At 38.7% G+C, this 22,486-nt stretch overlaps 1 protein-coding gene across 1 annotated transcript in view; it reads left to right on the top strand.

Moving 5' to 3' along the window:
• The first annotated feature begins 10,779 nt into the window (after positions 1-10,779).
• Positions 10,780-22,486, top strand: part of SHC3 (SHC adaptor protein 3) — a 117,626-nt gene continuing 105,919 nt past the window's right edge. The window contains exon 1 of the mRNA XM_074994157.1: positions 10,780-11,462. Coding sequence (XP_074850258.1) covers positions 10,923-11,462 — 540 coding nt within the window. The 5' untranslated portion in view covers positions 10,780-10,922. The remainder of the gene's footprint in view (positions 11,463-22,486) is intronic.

A 22,486-nucleotide genomic window follows, 5' to 3' on the forward strand; every position in this document is an offset into this window, starting at 1 on the left:
GCCAATATTCTGTATTTCGAATCTTTCGTTATCACCCATGTCTCACATCTGTACAACATGCTCCTGAATACACGTTTTCAAGATGCCCAGCTTCATTCTTAAGCTAATTGCTTTGCTTTTCCGGATATTATCCATCGCCTTCAAACTCACTCTTGCTTTCGCTATTCTAGTCACCATTTCCTTCTTACAGTCTAGATCATGTTATGTTGCTCCCCAGATATGTGAACTTCTCTACATTTTCTAGTTCAATACCATCCACACTGATTTTCCTTCTTATTTCCTTATCTCCAAATACCATTGTTTTTGTTTTATCAATATTCATAATCAGTCCGTACCACTTCCCTTCTTCGTTTAACACCCGCACCATTTTCGCTAGCTTGTCCTCATCTTCCTCAATGATAACTATATCATCTGCGAACTTCAGATTGTTAATTCTTTTCCCGTGCACAGATATCCCTTCTACCTCTTCCTTGATCTTGTCCATCGCTCTGTCCAGATGTGCGATGAAGATACTTGGCAATATTGGATCTCCTTGTCTCGTACCTCTACTTGTTTTAAACCAGCTTCCCAGCTCCCCGCATGTTCTCACCACTGCCTCCGTATTATCATTGATATCTTTCAACAACTGTATTAGTCTGCTATCCACACCGTATGACTCCAACACGGCCCAAGTCACTTTCTGATCTATGCTGACAAATGCCTTTTGAAAATCGATGAAGCAAGTGTATACGTTTTTGTTCTTTTGTCAAGCTTTCTCCGCTATCAGTCTTAGTGCCAATATCTGCTGTATGGTACTTCTATCTTTTCTGAACCTTGCTTGCTCATCTGCTATATGTTCTTCTATCTGCAATCTTAGTCTCTCAGTCAGTATCATCATCAGCACCTTACCTAGATGACTCGTTAGGGCAATCGTTCTGTAGTTCTTGCACTCCAATGTACTTCCTTTCTTGGGTATTGTCACTAGCACAGATCTTGTCCATTCCTTAGGTGCCTTCCCTTCTTTCCATTCTCTGTTACATAGTCGGTGTATTTCCTGAATCATGCTTTCTCTGCCATATTTGATCATCTCTCCGGTGATCTTATCATTTCCAGGGCTCTAGTTGTTCTTTAGTTGTTTCATTGCTTTTTCTACTTCCTCCTTTGAAATATCGGTCTCACTCTTGGTGCTCGGGGGAGATATCTCTTTCAATTCTTCAATCAGTCTCTCTGAGACACCAGCTGTGCTTCGTATAGATCAGTGCAATATCTCGTCCATCACTGCTCAATCTTCTCCTGTTCATGAGCACTTCTTTCTTCTCATCTTTGATCGAGAGTCATGGGAAGGTTTGGATATGGAGAAAGAAATGAACAAGGTGAGAAACTGTTAGAGTTTGCTACAGAGCATGGGATGATGATTTGCAACATGAGATTCCAACAAAAGGACTGTAGGAAGTGGACTTGTCGATCAAATGACGGGAAGTCCAAGAACATGATAGGTATGATTTTCATAAGAAGATGGATAACATCTGTACAGCAGTGCAGAACTTTCCAAGGAGTGGCTATAGACTCACACCACTGTCTAGTGATCGCAAAGAGCCATTTTTTTTAAATTCAGTAAAAAACTCAATAATTCAAGAGCCACACAAAAGCATATGAATACAAGACAGTCCTTAATAAATAACATCAAACCATACTTTTTGTAACCCTATTTTAAGAAGAGCACACACAATGGTTTGTTTACTGCAGGATGTTCACAAACTTTTTACATATTCTCTCAAGGTTGCATTTTTTTGTTGTTGGCAAATTTGTCGTTGCAAAGGAGACATAAAGTGAGCCCAGACAAACTCAATCTAAATGTGAATTGAGTCCCTTCAGTTTTTGAAATTCTCTTTTCAGCTTTCAAAACAAAAAAGCAATCAAGTAGCACTTTAAAGACTAACAAATAATTTACTTGGTGAGCTTTTGTGGGACAGACCCACTTCTTCAGACCATAGCCATTCCAGAACAGACTCAATATTTAAGGCACAGAGAACCAAAAACAATAATCAAGGTGGACAAATCAGAAAAAAAAAAATCATCACGGTGAGCAAATCAGAGAGTAGGGGGCAGAAGGGTGGGGGGAGTCAAGAATTATATTAAAGCAAGTATGCAAATGATACTTGACTGCTTTTTTGTTTTGATAGTATATAGACTAGCACAGCTTTCTCTCTGTTACTTTTCAGCTTTGATTTCCTTCTCTTCTGAAGCCATTCCACCCCCACATTAATTATGCCAACTTTATTTCATGTTTAATTTCAGATTTCTTTCTTAAAATGCATGGTGCCCTTCACAGCAGGAACGCTGTGAGCATTCTTTTCCTTTTCAAAATCAAGACTTTATTAGCAACATGATCAAAACACAGATATATTATCATATCCCACAATGCATTGCACATATTAAAGGGGGATTTATCTAACATTTTGAGATCATATATTGTTTGCTATTTAGATATGAGTTGTTCATTTTTGGCTTATACAATTTCACTATTTATCAAAAATAATCAGAAGTTTTTTTTCTTTTTCACTTTGCAGTTATAGCACAGGGACCACGAAGAAGTCCTTAAAGAGACACATGTGGCTCCAGAGCCACAGGTTGCAGACCCCTGTCCTATAATGATAATTTAGTAAAATGATGGAGCAGCCTCATCTGAAACCCACCGCTGTTTATGACCACAAACTTCCATCTAAGGCTACATTTACACTATGATATAAATTAGACTTATAATAAATTCAATTTTTTAACCTTGTTTATGAATTTGAATTTGTGTCCTCAAACTTTCTGGAAATTTGACCCACTGTTTCTCTGTGTTGAGTTACTGCATCCTCATTGCCTTAGCCAAGTTTGACTGCTTGAGCAATGTATTGTGGGTACCTATCCCACAATGCCTTAGCCCTGTTGCTTTCTAGGGGTTTTTTATCAGCGAGTTGTGGAGGGAAAAAATTGCTGCACTTGCTTGTGGGTGTTTGATGTCACTATCCCAGAATGCAAAGCACTGTCCCAGAATTCAGAGCATTCACTAACCATATGAAAATGAATGGGAGATTGTGCCATTTTCTCTGGCACAGTGGTAACTCAAGCATGGATCCTCAAATGCTTCAAGTCATTGCACAGACTGTTATGACAATTTCCTGGACGGTTGCACACTTTTTCTTTCAACTACAAAGGGACATGATGGTTGAGGATGATGATGATGAAAATTTGGAAGAGGAAATCACTCAACTGCGGTCCAAGAACTCACAAATCCTGGCTACCCTGCATGCATTGCGGACAGCGGAGCAGCATTTTTGGACTCATGGGACCAGCACAGAGTGGTGGGACCACATCATTTTGGAGTCCTGAGATAACCAAGTTGGAGCTCTCTTGCAACCCTGAGAATTACTAGGCAGATCACTACCCTGAGTGCTCATGATTGCAAGAGAAGGCTACTCATGCAATGGCTACCAATGCAGTGCAATGGCTACCAATTAGGTGCAATGTGATAGGTTAAAGAAGTTTTAGCTTCTGTGAACACCTTATATTTCCAGGGGTTGCTGGTGATGAATTCAAATTTGTGGGTATCCTGTGACCTATTTCCTATGCACCTGGGGAGCAGTAGAGATGGAAGTGTCTGCACCTGGTGGGTCACCACGTATCTTTGTGGGATAGATATAGGACACTTCTGGAGGCTAATAAATTTGAATTTAAGACTTGGTGCTTCCACACTGGCCTTTATTTTTAAATTTGAACTTTTAAATTCAAACTTGACACTACACGCAGCCACTTTCAACAATGTTATGGTATTGACAGTGAAGACAGTCACTTGATACAATCGAGCTAACTGTCTTAAATTTGAAATTATCTCGTAGTGTAGATGTAGCCTTAAATGCACACTGCATTATGATCATGAAGTGATAGCTCCCGGGATCCTAAATGCTTCTGCGATCCTCAGTTCTTCTGATGTCCATTTCTATCTTTACAGTTATTCTAATTCTCTGTGTTCTAAGAACGTTAGTCTAGGATGAGTAAGTATCTTTTTCCAAAGAACATAAACAAATCTACACCTACTTTGCTCCACAGAATCCTTTTTTCTCCTGTGCCTTCAACATGTGCTCTTTTGCTTGTTTTAGTCTGTGTTTGTGGTATACATGACAATATTTTCCTCAGCGTTACTGTGCATTTGAGACCAGTGTCATCATCCCTAGGTCCTTCTTGTAGATTTTTTATCTCTAGTTACAATCACGTATTGTCTTTAGCATATTTTTCCTTAACCTTTAGAGATGATCATCTAGTGTCTCTAAACAAAATCCCCCAAAACCTGAGAGCTCCCCCTTGAACTGGTGACAGGGACTGAGAACATGCTGTTCTTTCTATTCTGTGATAATGGTCTTACACCCTTTCTGAAGGTCTCATCCTGAGTTGTTACTGTGGTAGTCACAGACTGCATTTTGTCTGAGAGTGGACAGTTTTTTTAATCAAATTGATATGTTCATTGTTTAACTCTGAACGTTGCCCTACTACCCTTTTGTCAGATATTTTTGAGCGTTTGTTTGCAGCCAACAAGTCTCTCCCAGGTTTGCATCAATTTTCAATCTTAAATTAGTAACTGAAAAAAATCTATATTCACAGAGAAGTGTTTGTCAAGTCCTTTGACAATAAGTGTTTTATGCAGTGGTCCATGGGCTGGACCTGGCCCACAGGATCATTCTGTTTGACTTCCATGGAAAGTGCCATTTTTGTTGGGAAAAAATGGTGTCCGCCCTGCAGCATGGTCATACTTCACAGAGAACAACATTTTGAACCACCAAAGATATTCAAGTGAATTGTTTCATGCCTTTTTAAAATTGTCCTGGCATGCCACTGGGCTTATGATTAGAGCACTGTCCGTGCTCCATAAGTTTCATTCTGAACTCAGTGACATGTGAACTGTGAAAATTTAAATAAATAAAAATAGAAAAAATCCTTAAAATAAACATTAATATTATCAGTCAATTTTTTAAAAACCAAACTGGAACTCTGCTGGATTATTTCAGCCTCTCTGCCTCCAATAAATAAATAATTAAATAAATAAAAATTGGTTTTTAAACCTGAAATGGGGAAGAAGCTCTTAGAATCTCCCTTTCCTTTTTGTACCTTCAGATTAAAAAGAAACTCCAATACATTTTCATTTTACCTGTGCAGTGGTACTCCTCATATCTTTATAATGAAGCTTCCTCTGCCTGAGTTAAATGAAAATTGTTTAACCATCTGTCTTTATGTTGGCACCCATCATTTGCATTATTTGCAATGAAGCGCTGTTTTAAATCTCTTCCAGTTATGTTTATTTTATTGCTGGAGAGTTTCAACTCTGAAGCTTTTACATGCTTCCTTCTTTCACTTTAGGTTTTTTTTCTTTAAATCCTGTTTACTCTTAATAGCATGTGGTGTTTAGTAATCACATGGTGATCAAGGTGCTTAAAAGAGAACCTCTGTATTGTTTGATGCAGTTTCCCAACTGCCTCTGCATTGCAGAATGCAGGCTTTTGTAATGCACTCCCGCAGACTTCCTGTCTGAGAAGCTAAACTATTTTCAGAAATAGTTCCCAATATCACAAGAGATTGAGGAGAAAAGTAAGAAACTGGGTGACAGCAAGAGGTAGGAGAGCTCAGATGATGAAAAGGGATGGGGTCATCTGCAGAACCCTGCATATCCACAGATATCCACAGGTATCTGCTGCTCATTTTTCCAGATATGGATGTGGATGCAGATAAAAATTTTGTATCCACCCAGGGCTCTAGGAAACAAATACTCGATAGGAATTCTCAGTCAGTGAAAGGGTAGAAGGAAGGGCATGTACTAAGAAAATAGGAGGGGGAAAAGTGAGGGTGGCAGTTATATTGGATTTTATTATTTTTTTCTAGATTAAATCATCAGGATCCTTTGCAGAAAGGGAGGAGGGAATACAATGTGGGTAGGGTTTGAGGGGAAAGTCAAACATGCAAAGAGGTGGCTGGGGCTGTAGGTGTGTGATTCTGTAAGGAAGATGTAGAACATTTTGCCTAAGGAGATGGCAGAATTAAGGGGTAATGAGTGTAATTTTAGTGGAGAAAGTTTCCCAGTTTGATTTTGGGGTCAAATGAACATATCAATATTTTTTGCAGAGTCCTTTTAATTCTATATATTGTTATTTCTCAGTAAGAACCTTTCCTTCTGTGTGGCTTTTGCACAAGCATTCACTCTTTGTGAAGTGTTTTTTCATTCTTACCCCAAGTGAGAATCATTCAGTCAAAAATATCAGGAATCCTGATTTTTATAGGCACTCAAGTTATTCATCAGGTGGGGTGACTGTGCTTATTGATAGTGCAGGGGGTGGAACAGAGGGAGGCCAGCTAGCTTCAGTAGTGTTACTGAGCATGCTCAGTATAAGCCAAGCAGCAAATCTGTCACCCTACTCCAACATCTCCCAACCCAATAGGTGTCACCTCTGAATTGGGTATGATTCACATTAGAGGAAACCCATTGCTGTTCTGGAAACTAGGAGGGCGATTTAGAAACAGATTCAAATGCAAATAAGAAGCCAATTGATACCTTAGAGTATGCAGAGATACCAAGTGTAATGCATCTTGCATGACACTCACCAATACATTACTTGGCTGCTTTTTTGTTTTGATACAATAAGTTACCATTCAGTTGCGCTGTTAGTATGTGGAAGGGGCAGGTCTGTAATTTATCCTAGCTGACACAGGGGTTCTTTGGTTCCTGAAGAGCCCACAGCCAGATGTATCTCTCTGTCTGTTCCCCACTTTTTCTGCTTGTTCATAAGATTCAATATGCTCATCCTATGCACAGATATCCCTTCCACCTCTTCCTTGATCTTGTCCATTGCTTTCTGTAGGTGCATGATGAAGATACTCAGTGATATCGGAACTCCTTGTCTCGTACCGCTACTCATTCTAAACCAGCTTCCTAACTCCCCTCATGTTCTCACCGCTGCCTTGGCATTGTCACTGATATCCTTCAACAACCGGATCAGTCTGCCGTCTACTCTGAATGACTCCAACACCGCTCAAGTCACTTTCTGATCTATACTGCCAAATGCCTTCTGCAAAACTGATGAAGCAATTGTAGATGTTCTTGCTCTTTCATCAGGCTTTCTCTGCTATCAATCTTAGTGCCAATATCTGCTGTATCCCACTGAACATTTCCTGAATCCTGCTTGCTCATCTACTAGATGTTATAGAATCATAGAATTATAGAATCACAGAGTTGGAAGGGACCTCAAGAGGTCAGCGAGTCCAGCCCCCTGCCCCAAGCAGGATCAGCCCCAACTAAGTCATCCCAGCCATGACTATGTCAAGCAGGGACTTAAAAACCTCTAGGGATGGAGATTCCACCACCTCCCTTGGCAATGCATTCCAGTGCTCCATCACCATCTTGGTGAAGTAATTTTTCCTAATATCCAACCTACTCATCTCCTTCTGTAACGTCAGACCATTACCCCTTGTTCTGCTGTCTATCACTACTGCGAACAGTTTCTCTCATTAAAAGTCTGTGGATCAGCGTGTTGTGGTCTGGATTCCCCGCTGACCCGCACAGCAGACCGTGCTGCTGCGACCAGGACCCCTGGGCTGGGATGTGGTGGAGCGGATGGGCCCACATAGCCCCTGTGACCCACTTGCTGGGTGGCAGTCTCCCCCCATCTTTGCCAGCACAGGCAGAGTGTCTGTGCCTCAGTTAGGGCCTGGGCCGCTGCGAGACTGTTGTGTTGGCCTGCCTTGAACCAGGGTCTCGGCCAGCCCCGCCTTGAACCAGGGCTTGGGCTCCTTTGTGTTTGTTTGCTGCCCTGCACTGAACTAGGACCTGGGCCACCGTGAGACTGTTGGTTTGTTGCCCTCCCTGAGCAGGGGTCTGGGCCTTCTAAGACTTGAGCTAATGTCCCCAGCTGAACTGTGTGTGTTGCCCCACCCTGAGCTAGGGCTTGGGCTGGTTGACTGGTGGTTTGCTGCACCGCCCTGAGCTAGGGCCTGGGCACATTGGGAGTGTTGGTGTGCTGCCCTGACTTGAGCTAATTTTCCCCAACACCTGCCTGAAGTAAGGCCGGAGGCTTTCAACTGTTGCCTCTCACCCACCTGAGGCAAGGTGAGAACCCCCCCGAACTGGTGACTTGGGGGTTGTTTGTTATTCGTGGCAGTGGGGCACAATGGCCACTCATTGTCCGGGTGGGGGAGGAGCCCTTCTGGGAGCCTGAACAGGCTACACTGAGGTACTAGATTGGTGTGAAGCTAGTCTACAGAAACTAAGCCACTCCGCCCTGGACAAGGGAAGATGGAAAGAAATTATGAGGGAGGCATCAGACACCAATGGGCGCTAAGCCCATGATTGTTGATGGTGAAAGTTACAAATGTTCAGCGCTCAGCAACTCTCTGCAGCACCCAGGACCAGGTTGTAAAAAAGCTAGGCCTTGGTTAGTTGCTTTGTTAGCATTTCAATATGCTCTAGGTCAGTCCCAGAAAAGGTTCTGTGATCACTGCATTAAAGGTCTGTAAGCTCTCACTCCCTGCCCCTATCTCTGCCTCGCTCCCTTTTATTGGACTACAGATGATACTGTTTTAAAATACCCAGTTTGTTAAAGAATTAAATATTTAGCTCCTTTTTAAAAAAGAACTAACAAAACCCAGAGAATCTCTGAAGGCAAACCTATGAAGAACTGGAATCTGCCCATGTACATTTGTGTACAATCAAAAATCAAACAAAATGTGCACATTCAGGATGCTGTCCTTGATGTAAAAGAACCACATGAGTGGATGTCTTGGGGTGAAATACACACTGAAGAGAACAGTTTTGCGCTAACCTTCTTCCTAATAAATATCCCTTGCATTTAGTTGTGAAATACCTTCAGAACATTTGTGCTAGTCATTTTTAAATCATTATAAGCAGATTTTTTCCCTCAGGATGCTGTATGAAAGATCCCGCCTGTGTTTGAAATGGAATCTTCCACTATTTAGCAAGCCTTTGTTGAATGAGTCATCCAAGCTGTTTCTTATTGGCTGGGATGGTTAGCACCCAAGGGATTGCCTGGCAGAGGCTGCAAGGCCTTGCTTCATTCACAGAAATGTTGGTATGCTAGCCAGTCCTTTCATTCACATACACAGAATTTCATTCACATTTTGCAGGTTTTCTTTTGATCTGCTTCTAATGACGAGAACCATTTGGGAGTGGCAGGGTTTTCTGTGCGTTAGAAAGCAGTAGAAATAATCTATGATGTGTATATTTGCTGTTGCTATGCTAGCAGGATGGAGAAAAAAATGAATGCTGTGTGGATACTGGAGCAGGTTTGCAGTGTGCTGATGAAAGGCTATTCCGTAGATCACTAGAAATCTGTTTTTACCTTGAATAGGACATTTCCATTATTCGTTACTGCTGGGATAAGAGGTGCTGACTTAACTTAATGTGTCATAAATTATACTAATTAGATACCTGTATTAATGCTGTTTTAATGTGATTGTACTTCATGTACTGTTGCCTTACTCATGAGTAAAGGGAGGGAATGACTCAAAATAATTTCTTCAAAAATCAGTTATAGACTCAGTCTTTTTAAGAGAGCTAGCACCATTAAACTTCTTTTGTCTGAATTCGCTGTCTTGCAGTGAAGTATAATGTCCAATATCCATAATTTGCAAAGCAGGGAAAAAGACAAAAAAGAGCCATATGGTTCATAATCTGCATTGTAATTTTATTATGCTGTGCTTTCATTGGACATTTTGTTTTTTCCAACAAAAGAGAAAATAGATGCAAATTTCAGTATTTCTACCTGTTCTCCTATTCCTCACAGGCATTTTTGATTGGCATTTATGCTTCGCAGGAGCTAGTGCATTTTATATTCTTTATGGAAGGGCATTAGTATGCTGTTATAAGGACTTTTGAATACTCCTCTGATATGCCTTAATTTTTCAGAGCTAAGTTAAATATTCAACTCTACTGAAGAACCATTTCACAGTTTTTTGCTTTAAAGTGAAGGAAGGCATATTTCTTAAGCCTGCTGTTGTGCATCAGAAAAATAGTTTTCTTCAAACATGGGTACTTCATGTATCTCTACATTGAAAAACAAAGAATATATAGCTTGCTCTTGAATAATACGGCAGAAGGATTTGTTCCTATACAAAAACTGATGTAACACTTTTTGTGAGAAAACGGTATTGGCACAGAGGCATTTGTTAAGGCTGTTAAGTTGCTTTTGTGAGAGAAAACGAGTGTATTCTTGAGTGTAGTATGTCCACCCAGTGTTTTGAATGCTGTTATATATTAAGGTTTTCTGAAAGCTTTCAGTACATACGAACTCTGTTTTTTTCTGTATGTTTAAGTGTTGTTATAATATCTGATGTCTAACTGACTTTTTAACAGATTGACAAATATGTGATATGAAGAACATTTCTAACAGACGAATAGAGTGGAGTATTTTTTTAAAAAAAGTACACATATTTAGAAATATCTGTGTTTGGTAACAAAAGGGGAAAAAATTAAAGATTGGAAGGAGCTATCTGTTTGAGAAGACAGGAAAAGGAAATTTGAGAATTGATTGGTGCTAGTGTGCTGTAAGTGGGTGGATTTTTTTTTTTTTTTTGCTACAGGAAGTGATTTGCAGTGCTCACTGAGCCTTTTGTTGAAAAGGGTCCTTCTCATTTGTGTGAGTCATGCTTTTGCTGTGAGCGACTTGGCAGCTCTAAGCAGGACTGGGATCTCTGTCATAGAAAACTATTACTTCACTGAACCTTAACGTGGAACCATATATATATATATTTTTTTGCGATTCCTTATCCTCTTTATTCTTTTTAAACCAAAATTTACTCTCTGTCCTCCTTATTATGAATCGCCTGTTATGTTAGCACAGGCATCTCCTGTATTGGCATCAGATTTGCCAGAACATATGCAGGAAACCAGATAGAAGGGCATGCTTCAGCGTACCAAGTATAACCGCTTCAGGAATGATTCAGTGACATCAGTTGATGATCTTATTCATAATTTGTCCATGAATAGCAAAGTCTCAGCAATTGCTACGACCTCAACAGCACCTTCATACCTGGTCTCGCCTGAAGTTCTCCACAAAGATCAAGAAGATGGACCCACCACCTTTTGTACCCTCATCCATAAGGTGTCCCACTTGAAACTCTCCAACACAGGCAGCCTTTTGGGCATTAAAAATCTCTCCTCTGCAGTGAAGGACCTTGCTGTCTCCAAATTACAGGGAAGCTCGAGTGCTTCTAGCTCAGCAGCAGGGACTTCAGACAACATATGTAACCTTGTCTCAGCCACTCCGTGTTCGCAGCCGGACATGAGTAAGATGAGTACAGGGAAAAGAACACGGTCAGAGGAAATGCACCTGGGAGGTGAAGACTGGAATCAAAGTAGCAGCTTTGTCAATAAACCCTCCCGAGGGTGGCTGCACTCAAATGAGAAGATCCTGGGACCTGGTGTGACGTACATTGTGAAGGTTGGTCGGCTTTCCTTCCATTCTCCTTTTTTTATCAATGAAAATTTCTCTGCAGGTTTTGATGGCAGACTGGTGAAGCTGAAAGGAGCTGTATTTGTATGTTCTTATTTATGTGGAATGCATGGAATGTAAATTTAGAAAGGCAGGGTTAGAATAGCAGTGTTAATTTGTTATATTGGAGAAGAAAAAACAGGAGCTTGGAGTCTATCGGCGTGTTTAACAGGTATGTTAGAAGATTTTTTTTTCCTCAAGGTTAAAAAAAGCTGTTTTTCTTACATTCTGTGTTTTTCTTAATTCGGGTTTTTGGTTTTAGCTGGCATATTATGTATATCTCCAATACATAGATTTTCAATATGTCTGGTGCAATCTGTAATACAGGAGGAAAGAGGAACACCTTTACGTGAGAAGACTTTATTATGCACCATATTTCAAACTCCAATTACTTCAAAGAAAAGTGTGCATTTTTAGGTGCACTTGTATTTGCAATCTCATGGTGAGAAAACAATAGATACCTGTTTTGTCTCATTCCATAAATAGAAATATTGTTTATCTCAGAAGTGCAGGCAAAATGCAGACTTGTTTTACATAGAGGGAATTGGCTACCTTAAATATTATTTTCTTTCCATTTCATTGGTGCTTTGTGTCCAGAGCAGTGAACCTTAAATTTCCACGCTAATACTGTTTTATTTTAAATGTACTGTAAAAAGAGGGTGCATGCAGTTTGTCTTGAAAGATTCCAGTTGATGTTTTCAAATATATAGCAGGTATAAAATGAGTGTACTGTTCACAATTTCCTCTTAAATCATAAATTTGTACATATGGAAAAGCCCTGATGCTTGACAGTTAAATTAGTATGTAACAAAGTGCTAAGCAGCATGTAGACCTATTTTTATCTCAGTTTATTCAGTATGTAAAATTACAGCATTAAGTGTAACCCACAAAGTTTTAAATGAGTTAAAGCCACGCTGAATTTAGAGAGATTGATGTGAAATAAGCAATGTTAAAAATAGAACATATTTTTAACAACTGGAGTTTTTGAGAAGTAGGTTTTAGTTGATGGAATTTAACAAGAGGTACAATTCAAAACTCCTTTTAAAAAGTACTGTCATTCTTTGTCAGTCTCAAACTTACATCAGACATACAGGAAAATGACTTATTATCACCTTTCTGAATGTACACTGTTTTTCTTATACTCTGCAAGTCTCTCAGTAGAATTGATATCTTGATGTTGGATGTTAAAATAGTTAGTCTCTATTCTCTTGCATTACAGTATTCTGGTTAATAAAAGGTCATATACTATTCTCACTTTAGCTCATAAAATTCAATTCATTTTTTTTCTGCTTAAGACACGATCATAAACGTAGTTACTGGCTTTTGAAATTCACTGTAACGTGCAATCAAAAGTAATAATTGTGAAGCAGCACAAATATAGATCTCATTTCCTTGAACTAATGTGTTGATTGACCACAAGCATGCTAGGAGAAGCTGAAAAGTTTGAGTGAAAAGAAGTAACAGAAATTTTTTTAAATGAAAGGGAACTCTCAAAACCTAACCAATATTTAATGTTAGAACAGTACAAAGATTTCTCTCTATGCATCTAAACAATGTGTTGAGACTTTTAAAAACAATAAGCGTTAGCATTAAACATCCTATATTTCAGCTGAGTTTTACATGTAATCCAAATGTACAGAAGTATGATATTTAGCATTTCTATTAATATTGGATGATGATATCTTTACCTTTTTGCTATTTGTAATACTCAAAGATAAAAATGTAATGAAATGTCAAAGCAGATATTAAAAATAGTTTTAAAACCAAAGGATAATATATGAATGACATTAAAACCCATCATAGTTAGTTAATAATTTGCCTGTTTATTAAGTCTCTGTCTGAATTTTTTTCTCGGCAATTGCAGCTTTCAGATAGATAAGAACAGAAGTGCAGTTCCCACATCATTAAACACTGGTAGTTCCCAGGGCTTTTGTGCATTCAAAACATCAAATCAATACATAGATAATGTACATTGATGGGAAGCAGTCCTTGGATACCTCTTGGCTATATTGAATATCTGGGGGACTTGTACAGAGTTTAATTAGTACCATATGCCTTGCTGAGCATTCCATATGTCATTAGTTAAATGAAACAAATTAGATTTGTTGTTAACCAGCAAAGCTTTTATTATTTTATGTGTTTACTGGCTAAGGGGTTAGTATTTTTCATTAACTCATATCAGAAATGTGGAAGTTATTCAAGGAGGAGGACAAAATGTCACCAGTGGACAGTTTGATGTAAACCATCTTGGAACATAGTCAAGGAGGGGTAGCCGTGTTAGTCTGTATCTTTACAAAACAAAAAATCAGTCATGTAGCACGTCAAAGACTAACAAAATAATTTATTAGGTGATGAGCTTATGTGGGACAGACCCACTTCTTCAGATCTGGAAATAGTGCTGAAAATGAACATTTTGCATGAAATGTTCATTTTCAGCACTATTTCCAGATCTGAAGAAGTGGGTCTGTCCCACATAAGCTCATCACCTAATAAATTATTTTGTTAGTCTTTGACGTGCTACACGACTGATTTTTTTATCTTGGCACGTCTCCAAGTAGTAGTAGTAATATGCCTATATTGAGTTAAACTACGTGTACACTATATACAAATATATATATATTATATATATATAATATATATATATATATACCCTTTCTTAAATTTCCTTTTTTTCCCAAGTCCACAATTATTAACAATATATAATTTGCAAAAGAAAAATGGGTAGTTTTTTTGCAGTGATGAATGGCCAAGTTTTTTTGCTGAACTTTATTTCTAGCCCAGGTTTTTAAGCTTGTGCATATTGTTCATTTTTACATGGAAAATATAAATTAAATATTTAAAAATGGGTAGAATTTATATTGCTTAGGAGCCACGATACAGTCCTTTGTTGTGGTGGAATTTGTTTAGAAATAAAACTACAGGTATCTTTTTCCTGTGTATTTCATGCAAATGATGGATTTGTATGGTAAAATTTCGTCACAAACATGGTGAAAAGGTTGTATAGCAGATTATAGTTGTTCTAAGTATATTTGACATTTTAGGTCATTTTCTTGGCATCAGACGTATGGAGACAAAATACTGAAGGGTGCTCGTATTCTACTTACATCTTTGGTGATCAATTTGACAACTTGTGGATTAATAAAAAAAAATTACACGGAAAATGTCTCGTAGTAGTGGATGTCCTTGAAGAGCTCTGTGGTTTCAGTTATTGACCCCACATTTAATACAGAGTGATTATAAATATTCATGTTGTTAGAAAAATAATTCTATGTAATAAAACAGTGTAAAACTATGTAATCTAACAACTAACAGCAAAGTGTTTCAATGTAACTCATTTGTTTCTAATTATAGAAGCCTACTGATTATCTTAACTATTATAATAGCGTAAATGTTTTGTTTATTTCTTAATTTAACTGACAGCACAGTCAACAATCATGGTAGAAAGAAAATAGACTTTGGCCTTCAGATAACCTGTGGCTTAGTCTTGTGATAAGTACCGATGAGATTAAAACAGAGGCCTTTGGTAGTTCTAGAGTAAAACAAAACAAAAATAATATAATATAATATTGCAATGTAGTCCATTCTGGTATTCAAACAATTCATGCTGGACATCCAATAGTGTTTTACTAAGCATAAAAAACAAGCCAGTTACTGTGGCTACACCGCAGAAGGAACATATGTAAACTAGGTCTTTAAAAAACAAATATACGATCAGTCTTTCCGATCAAATAATGGACAAAATTTCCAGATATAAGGAGCCTGATACCAGAAACAAAAATATGAATGATAAATTGTTTTAAAATATATAACAATCATATTGCAAAATATGTAAGTGCAATGGCTAATTGACAATAAAGTCTAATAAATGGGGCTGCTGCACTCACACTTCAGTCTTGAGTAGGAGGGTATTTTTAAATCTGACAAGGAAGCAGGTGGATGCCTTTTGTATAGCCATTTGAGAGTGTAACTAAATTTATGTCTCAGTCCTATAAACACAATTGTATATATGCTTATTCTACTTACAGGAGTGGACTCGGTGAAATCAATGTGATTACTCTCATTGTCAAAGCTATGTGCATGTGTTTACGGGAGAGGCATTGCATATGCATCATCATCTATTTAGATTTTTTGGAGCATCCATGTCTATGTGCAAACTGGTTAAATGAGATTTTAACAGCATTTTGCAGGCAACTGTGTAATTTAGGGACTTTTTTCCATTTTGCGGACTAAATTGTACCTTTAAGAACAGCTCTGAAAAGGGAATGATGTGTAAGCTGCACCACCCATTGCATTTCCCTGGTGGTGTAGTATATAAGGGCTACGCTTCAGAGGCACTATTCCCTTTTTTCTTCCCCAGTGCTATAGTGGGCAGCAGAGGTGGAAGAAGTACCACAAAAGTTACTTGAGTAAAACTACAGCTGCCTTTGGGGGTAAGGAGGAGAATGCATGTAAATATAAGTTGCCACTGTTCCGCTGGAAAACTACTTGAGTAAAAGTACACATGTCACATCTTGATTGTACTCATGTATCCAGACATGAAAGCAGCTGCAGTTTTACTCAAGTAACTGCATGGGTACCTTTTCCATCTATGATGGGCAGTAATTTGCTGCCATTCCATCCCAGCAGCAGTAGATCCTAACAGCCTCTGTACTCGTTTAGTTGTTCTGGTGAGTTTGTGTCCATCTTTTCTTAAGAAGCTCAAGGAACAAGGGAAAAGGTATTCTTACTCTCCCTTACTGCCTTGCAGGGGTGTATAACCCCTGTTAAAGTGCAGCCCTGAGTTTTTATTAGTGGAGTAGTAAGATTAAATTGAGACTTTTGGCTTTGCTTTCTTTTGTCATAGCCCACTGTATTTGCTTCATAGTAAATATGTTTTCTGCCTTTATAATAGTATTGTGCTGAGCGTTTTCCTTTATCAGCTTTGCATTACTTACACACATTAAGATACACCTATACTAACTGCACAACAGGTGATAGTAAACATGTTAAACATAGATCAATTTTTCAGTGACATCCTCTAAAGTATCACAAACCAGATTTGTGTATTTGTGTGTGCAAAGGGTATTTGTTCACTTAATTCACGTGTGAACAATTTTCAAATATCCAATTTGCAATCCCAAATGTGAGGTTTGTGTGCGTGATTACAGGCCAAGTTTTAAATTTGGCCTTATGATAATAACAGACATGTATGTGATTTCTTATGTTTAAACTGTGCTATTGATGCCCTGTAAACGTTCAGAAAGTTGAGTCAGGACTCAAAAAATCATGTGATTGGCATTAAAATCATGACATTAAAACATATTTTGGGTACTGTATGTCTTCAGGTTTGTATTTAGGACTCATTTTCAAGTTTTTCCTCTGCAACCATGAGAACTATAAACTTAGTTGACAATCTCAGCTTTGATTTAAAGGAAAGCATAATCACATGACTGAGCTTTACGAAAAACATCAGATGGTTGGCAACTTCGTTTATTTTTTGAGTTAAAAACTTGGATAGGGGATAGAGCAGAAATAATGAAGAACTACTTGGATCTCAGAGCTTAATTCTTTTAATATTCTATAACCCTTCTGTGGTCAGTCTGTAGCCTTCACTTTTGCTTGAATGTTAAGACTGCCCATAGTTGAGTAACCTCTGTGTTTCTTGCTCAGTCGAAATTCCCATTGAGTTTATTGGCTCTGATCTAGTGACCTGATATAAAGACTACTAAAGTCAATAGAAAGATTGCCTCTGAGGTTGGAGTGGGCCTATGGGAAGGAATAAGAGATGACAGCCCATAGTGGTAATGTAGTTTTACTTCCTCAGTCAGATATTATTATACGCTAGGGACCTTTGATAGCAGTCATTTAGCTCAAAAGCAAAGCATGGATAGATTTCAGGTATGAAGGATCAGGCCCTCAGTGAGAACTTTTGATCTTCTGTAGAGTCAAAAAATGCTGTAAAAGGTTCAGCATATTTCTTCTTGTTTGTATGATTCTTTTGTACAGGTGCTGTTAAAATACATTTGATTAGTGAACTCTCAATTGCATATGTTTAAAGAAAGTATAGCATGAAGTCTTGCCAATTATTTACAGTATAAACTTCCTAAGTAAAACTGGCTAAGTAGTTCAGGTGGCAAATCTGCACTCAGAATTAGATTTGCAGCAGAAAATGACCTGGGGATTACAGTGAATGAGAGGCTGGATATGAGTCAACAATGTGCCCTTATATCCAAGAAGATGAACTGCATAGTGGGGTGCATTAGGAAGAGCATTTTCAGCAGATCTAGAGAAGTTGTTATTCCCCTCTACTCAGCACTGGTGAGGCCACATCTGGAGGACTGTGTCCAGTTCTGGGCTCCACAGTTTAAAAAGGATGTGGATGCATTGAAGCAGGTTCAGCAGAGGGAAACAAAAATGATTAAGAGGCTGGAGCACATGACCTAAGAGGAGAGGCTGAGAGATCTGGGCTTGTTTAGTTTGCAGAAGAGAAAACTGAAGGGTGATTTGATAGCAGCCTTCAACTTCCTGAAAGGGGACTCTAAAGAGAATGGGGAGAGACTGTTCTTAATGGTGGCAGATGACAGAAAAAGGAGCAATGGTTTGAAGCTACAGAGGGAGAGGTGTAGGTTGGATATTAGGAAAAACTATTTCAGCAAGAGGGTGGTGAAGGACTGGAATTTGTTACCAAGAGAGGTGGTGGCACCTCCATCCCTAGAGGTTTTAAAATCCATGCTTGACGTAATCATGGCTGGAACGATTTAGTTGGAGTTATCAGAGAGGTAGCCGTGTTAGTTTGTAGCTTCGAGAACAACAAGAAGTCTGATGGCACCTTATAGACTAACAGATATTTTGGAGCATAAGCTTTTGCGGGCAAAGACCCGCTTCATCAGATGCATGGGTGGGGGGGCGATTTCAGAGGGGTATTTAAAGACTGGAGTCCCAGAAAAAGGGAGGGCCAGAGCTGACAAGGTCTATTCATCAAGATGGAAATGGCCCATTATCAATAGTAGGTATCAAAAGAATTAAAAACAAGTAAGATTAGATTGGGGGATACTGCTTTGGGTGAAGGGGGGCTGGAGGGGGCTGGACTAGATGACCTCCTAAGGTCCCTTCCATCCCTAGAATTCTATGATTCTATGATTTTTTTATTACTTTTACTGTATTCAGATGATATCATAGTCAAAATAGCAATTGTGTGCAGGTTATTTAATTATCTCATCTAAAGATGAAAAGAGGCACAGCTTTCCACTTATGTGGATGAATCAAGATCTTTAGGGGTATGTAACTTGGAGCTTTCATGCAAAATCCCTTCCTTTTCTCAGTAGTGCTGAAGGACTCATGCTCTTGTCCCTAGACAACATCACCCACTGAGGAAGCCACTTTGAGTAGCAAACTACCTCTACCTTATTCTCCATCTAAAGGCATAGAGCAGAAGTTTGAAAATGGCAGTGTTGAACCCTGCTGACGTTTCCAGTGGAAACACCTACATAATGTAGTATCATACAGGGCAAATATCTCCCCAACTCTTTCTTTCTCCCAAACTTGACATGAGAATCAACTTCATGATGTTACCAGGGAATGAATTCCACTAGTTTGAAGGAGAGTAGGTTGGCACTGCTCCTACCCAGAGCCATTGCAGCCAGATCTACTATAGATTCCATTCATTCTCTGATGTGGAAGGTCTGATCTGGCCCAGTATAACCACATGCTGACTGATCATCCTAATTTACAAGGGATAGAAATGTTTCTTTGAAATAATTTTCTTACATCTATATACCCACCTTTTTATTTCCACTCTATTCCATCAGAAGCAGTGGGTGTTACCCACAGAAAGTGTATGCCCTAATAAATCCATTAATCTCTAAAGGGCCACAGGACTCCTTCTGTTTTTTACAGATGCAGCCTAACATGGCTATCCCGCTGAGACTTTTCACATTGCCCTTGTCATTTGCTGTGGTTTAATATCTGACCACACTATTTGAAAAGTTTGCTTTATAAGAGACCTAAAGGAGTTAGGTCCCCAAATCCCACAAAAAGTCAGTGGGAGTTAGACCCCTAACTTCATCAGCCCACTGAAATGTGCACAGTGAAATCAATGTAAAGATTTAAAGATTTTGTTACATACACAACAAACAAGATACATTAAGATAAGGGATAGAAAAAGATAAGGAGTAGCTCCAAAGATGGTAATGTAAAAGATGATAAGAAAATCATTTAAAATCTTTTCCCTTAGACACTATAACATTCATTTTGCTTTTCATTTCAAATCAAATCTGGAAAATACATTAAAGTATACAAATCTAGGAAGTAAGAAAAGCAAGAACAAAAGAGAAAAGAAATCATATCTGTTCCCTGAAGGACTTCTAAATGCCATGCTCTATATAGTATGCATGTTGTATGCATCTCAGTGCTTATCTGGTTTGATTTTCCTTTTCTGTGCTAGCACAGAATATTATACCAAGAAATGTCTTTATTGTTTGTAAAGTTTAATGTCTTCACTAGCTCTAAAACCATCTCCAAGCTCTTTTTGTTGATTTGCACAGGAACCTTTTAAGCTGCACAGTCATTGCAGTCCGAGAATTTTAAATAGATCCTTTTCTCTTCACCTATTCAGTAACCTGAATGATTCACAAACACCTGTTATGATACTAAGAGCAGGTGCCATCTTTTGGAGTAAAAGAAGATGTAAGCCATTTTAATGTAATACTATCTAAAATCTAGGCTTCAGTCAAGAGAAAAGATCAAATAATTAAACTGCATGTCTGCGAGCCTCCTTCTAAAAATATGTCAAATGAGGAGTTGTATTGCAAGCACTGTACAATGTAGTTATAAAAACAGCCATACCTTGGTGTTGTATTCAGTACCAGAACCCAGGTTTCCTGGCATTTAATTCAGTGGGCTAGCTATTAGGCCACATTGCTCTCTAAAGTTGCTTGTGCTGCCAGAGCCATCTAGAATGGTCTCATTGTAAACAAGACAGGCTCAAGGATATTTTCATAGCAGACAAGGCAAAGCTAAATATTTCTAGAGTCTGAAATCTGAATTAGATTTTCATAGAATCATAGAACACTAGGACTGGAAGGGAGCTCGAGAGGCCATCGAGTCCAGCCCCCTGCCCCAATGGCAGGACCAAGTACTATCTAAACCATCCCTGACAGACATCTATCTAACCTGTTCTTAAATATCTCCAGCGATGGAGATTCCACAACCTCCCTTGGCAATTTATTTCACTGTTTGACCGCCCTGACAGTTAGGAACTTTTTCCTAATGTCCAACCTAAACCTCCCTTGCTGCAGTTTAAGCCCGTTGCCTCTTGTTCTATCCTCAGAGGCCAAGAAGAACAAATTTTCTCCGTCCTCCTTATGACTCCCTTTTAGATACCGCTATCATGTCTCCCCTCAATCTTCTCTTTTCCAAACTAAACAAGCCCAATTCTTTCAACCTTTTTTCATAGGTCACATTCTGTAGACCTTTAATCATTCTTGTTGCTGTTCTCTGGGCCCTCTCTAGTTTCTCCACATCTTTTTTGAACTGCGGTGCCCAGAACTGGACACAATACTCCAGCTGAGGCCTAACCAGTGCAGAGTAGAGTGGAAGAATGACTTCTCGTGTCTTGTTCACAACACACCTATTAATGCATCCCAGAATCATGTTTGCTTTTTTTGCAACAGCATCACACTGTTGACTCATATTTAGCTTGTGGTCCACTATAATCCCTAGATCCCTTTCTGCTGTAGTCGTTCCTAGACAGTCTCTCCCCATTCTGTATGTGTGAAACTGATTGTTCCTTCCTATGTGGAGCACTTTGCATTTGTCCTTATTAAACTTCATCCTGTTTACCTCAGACCATTTCTCCAATTTATCCCAGGATAAATATTTGGCCCAGGATAGATAATGTCTCCTAAATGTTACTTATTTCATTTATTTAATTCATGTTAAAATCAGTTTAATTTATATCTGTATGTGCATGCTCATGTATGTACTGAAAGCACTTGATTGTGAGCATAACATACTTACGTTAGCCCAGGAGCAGGTGACTGATTCTAAAACATTGAAAAGACAAGGAGGCAAGTTCACCTTAGCATAAACTGATTTTATGCCTTTGAATTTAATAGGGTATCAGTAGCCTACACTAACGGAGAATTTGACACAACTTGTTGTGATGTGGCACCACAATTTTGACTAGCCTACAGGAATAATGTATTAAAAAGGGGTGTGCTCTAACAAGTTTTGGTTTTTGCCAAATTAAGAGAAGAGCCTAAATCCAAGCTTCTAATTCTGAACATCAGCAGCTAATACAGTGGCAAAAAATGTGAGTCCTGTCTGTGCTACCGCCTTTCCCACTTTTACATTCAGTGTAGTTTCAGAGGTCATAATGAATTTTGGATCCTGAAAGTGCCAGTACAGATGCAGCTCAAATATAGATATGTAAATCTGACCTCTACTGATATTTCAGATGATTTGCAAAATTGCTGTCTGTGCTCATGAAGGTGAAAAGACAGCGTAAGGGCCACTGATGGCCTAATGTAGTATTCAAAACCTTTTGATAGGCAAAATTGAAAAAAAAATTCCAGCTTCACTCTAAAATTCCAGGCTGAGTTAGCGTAGGGGGCAAATAGGAAAAAAACTAACAAACCTTTTACATGTACTCTGGGCAGATTGACCATGGAAGTTGAAACAGAACATATAGCCCCTTGTGTGCATAAATAATGCACACTAGTAGCATAGATAAATATATTTTGAAATACACCTATTTTTCATACCCTAATGGTGTAATAAAATCTCTCAAATTTTGCTCCTGCTTTAATTTGCTGTCAGTATTCTTTCAGTCTGGTAGGACAACATGGGGCTCCTTTAGGTAAGCCAAACAATTTCATCCTGGGACAAAACAAAAAAGCACTCATGTAGCACTTTAAAGACTAACAAAATAAAAGTTAAAGTGCTACATGACTGCTTTTTTGTTTTGATAGAAAACAGACTGACATGGCTATCTC

Source organism: Carettochelys insculpta, chromosome 5 (genome assembly GCF_033958435.1).
Source record: "Carettochelys insculpta isolate YL-2023 chromosome 5, ASM3395843v1, whole genome shotgun sequence".
Classification (NCBI taxonomy): domain Eukaryota; kingdom Metazoa; phylum Chordata; order Testudines; family Carettochelyidae; genus Carettochelys; species Carettochelys insculpta.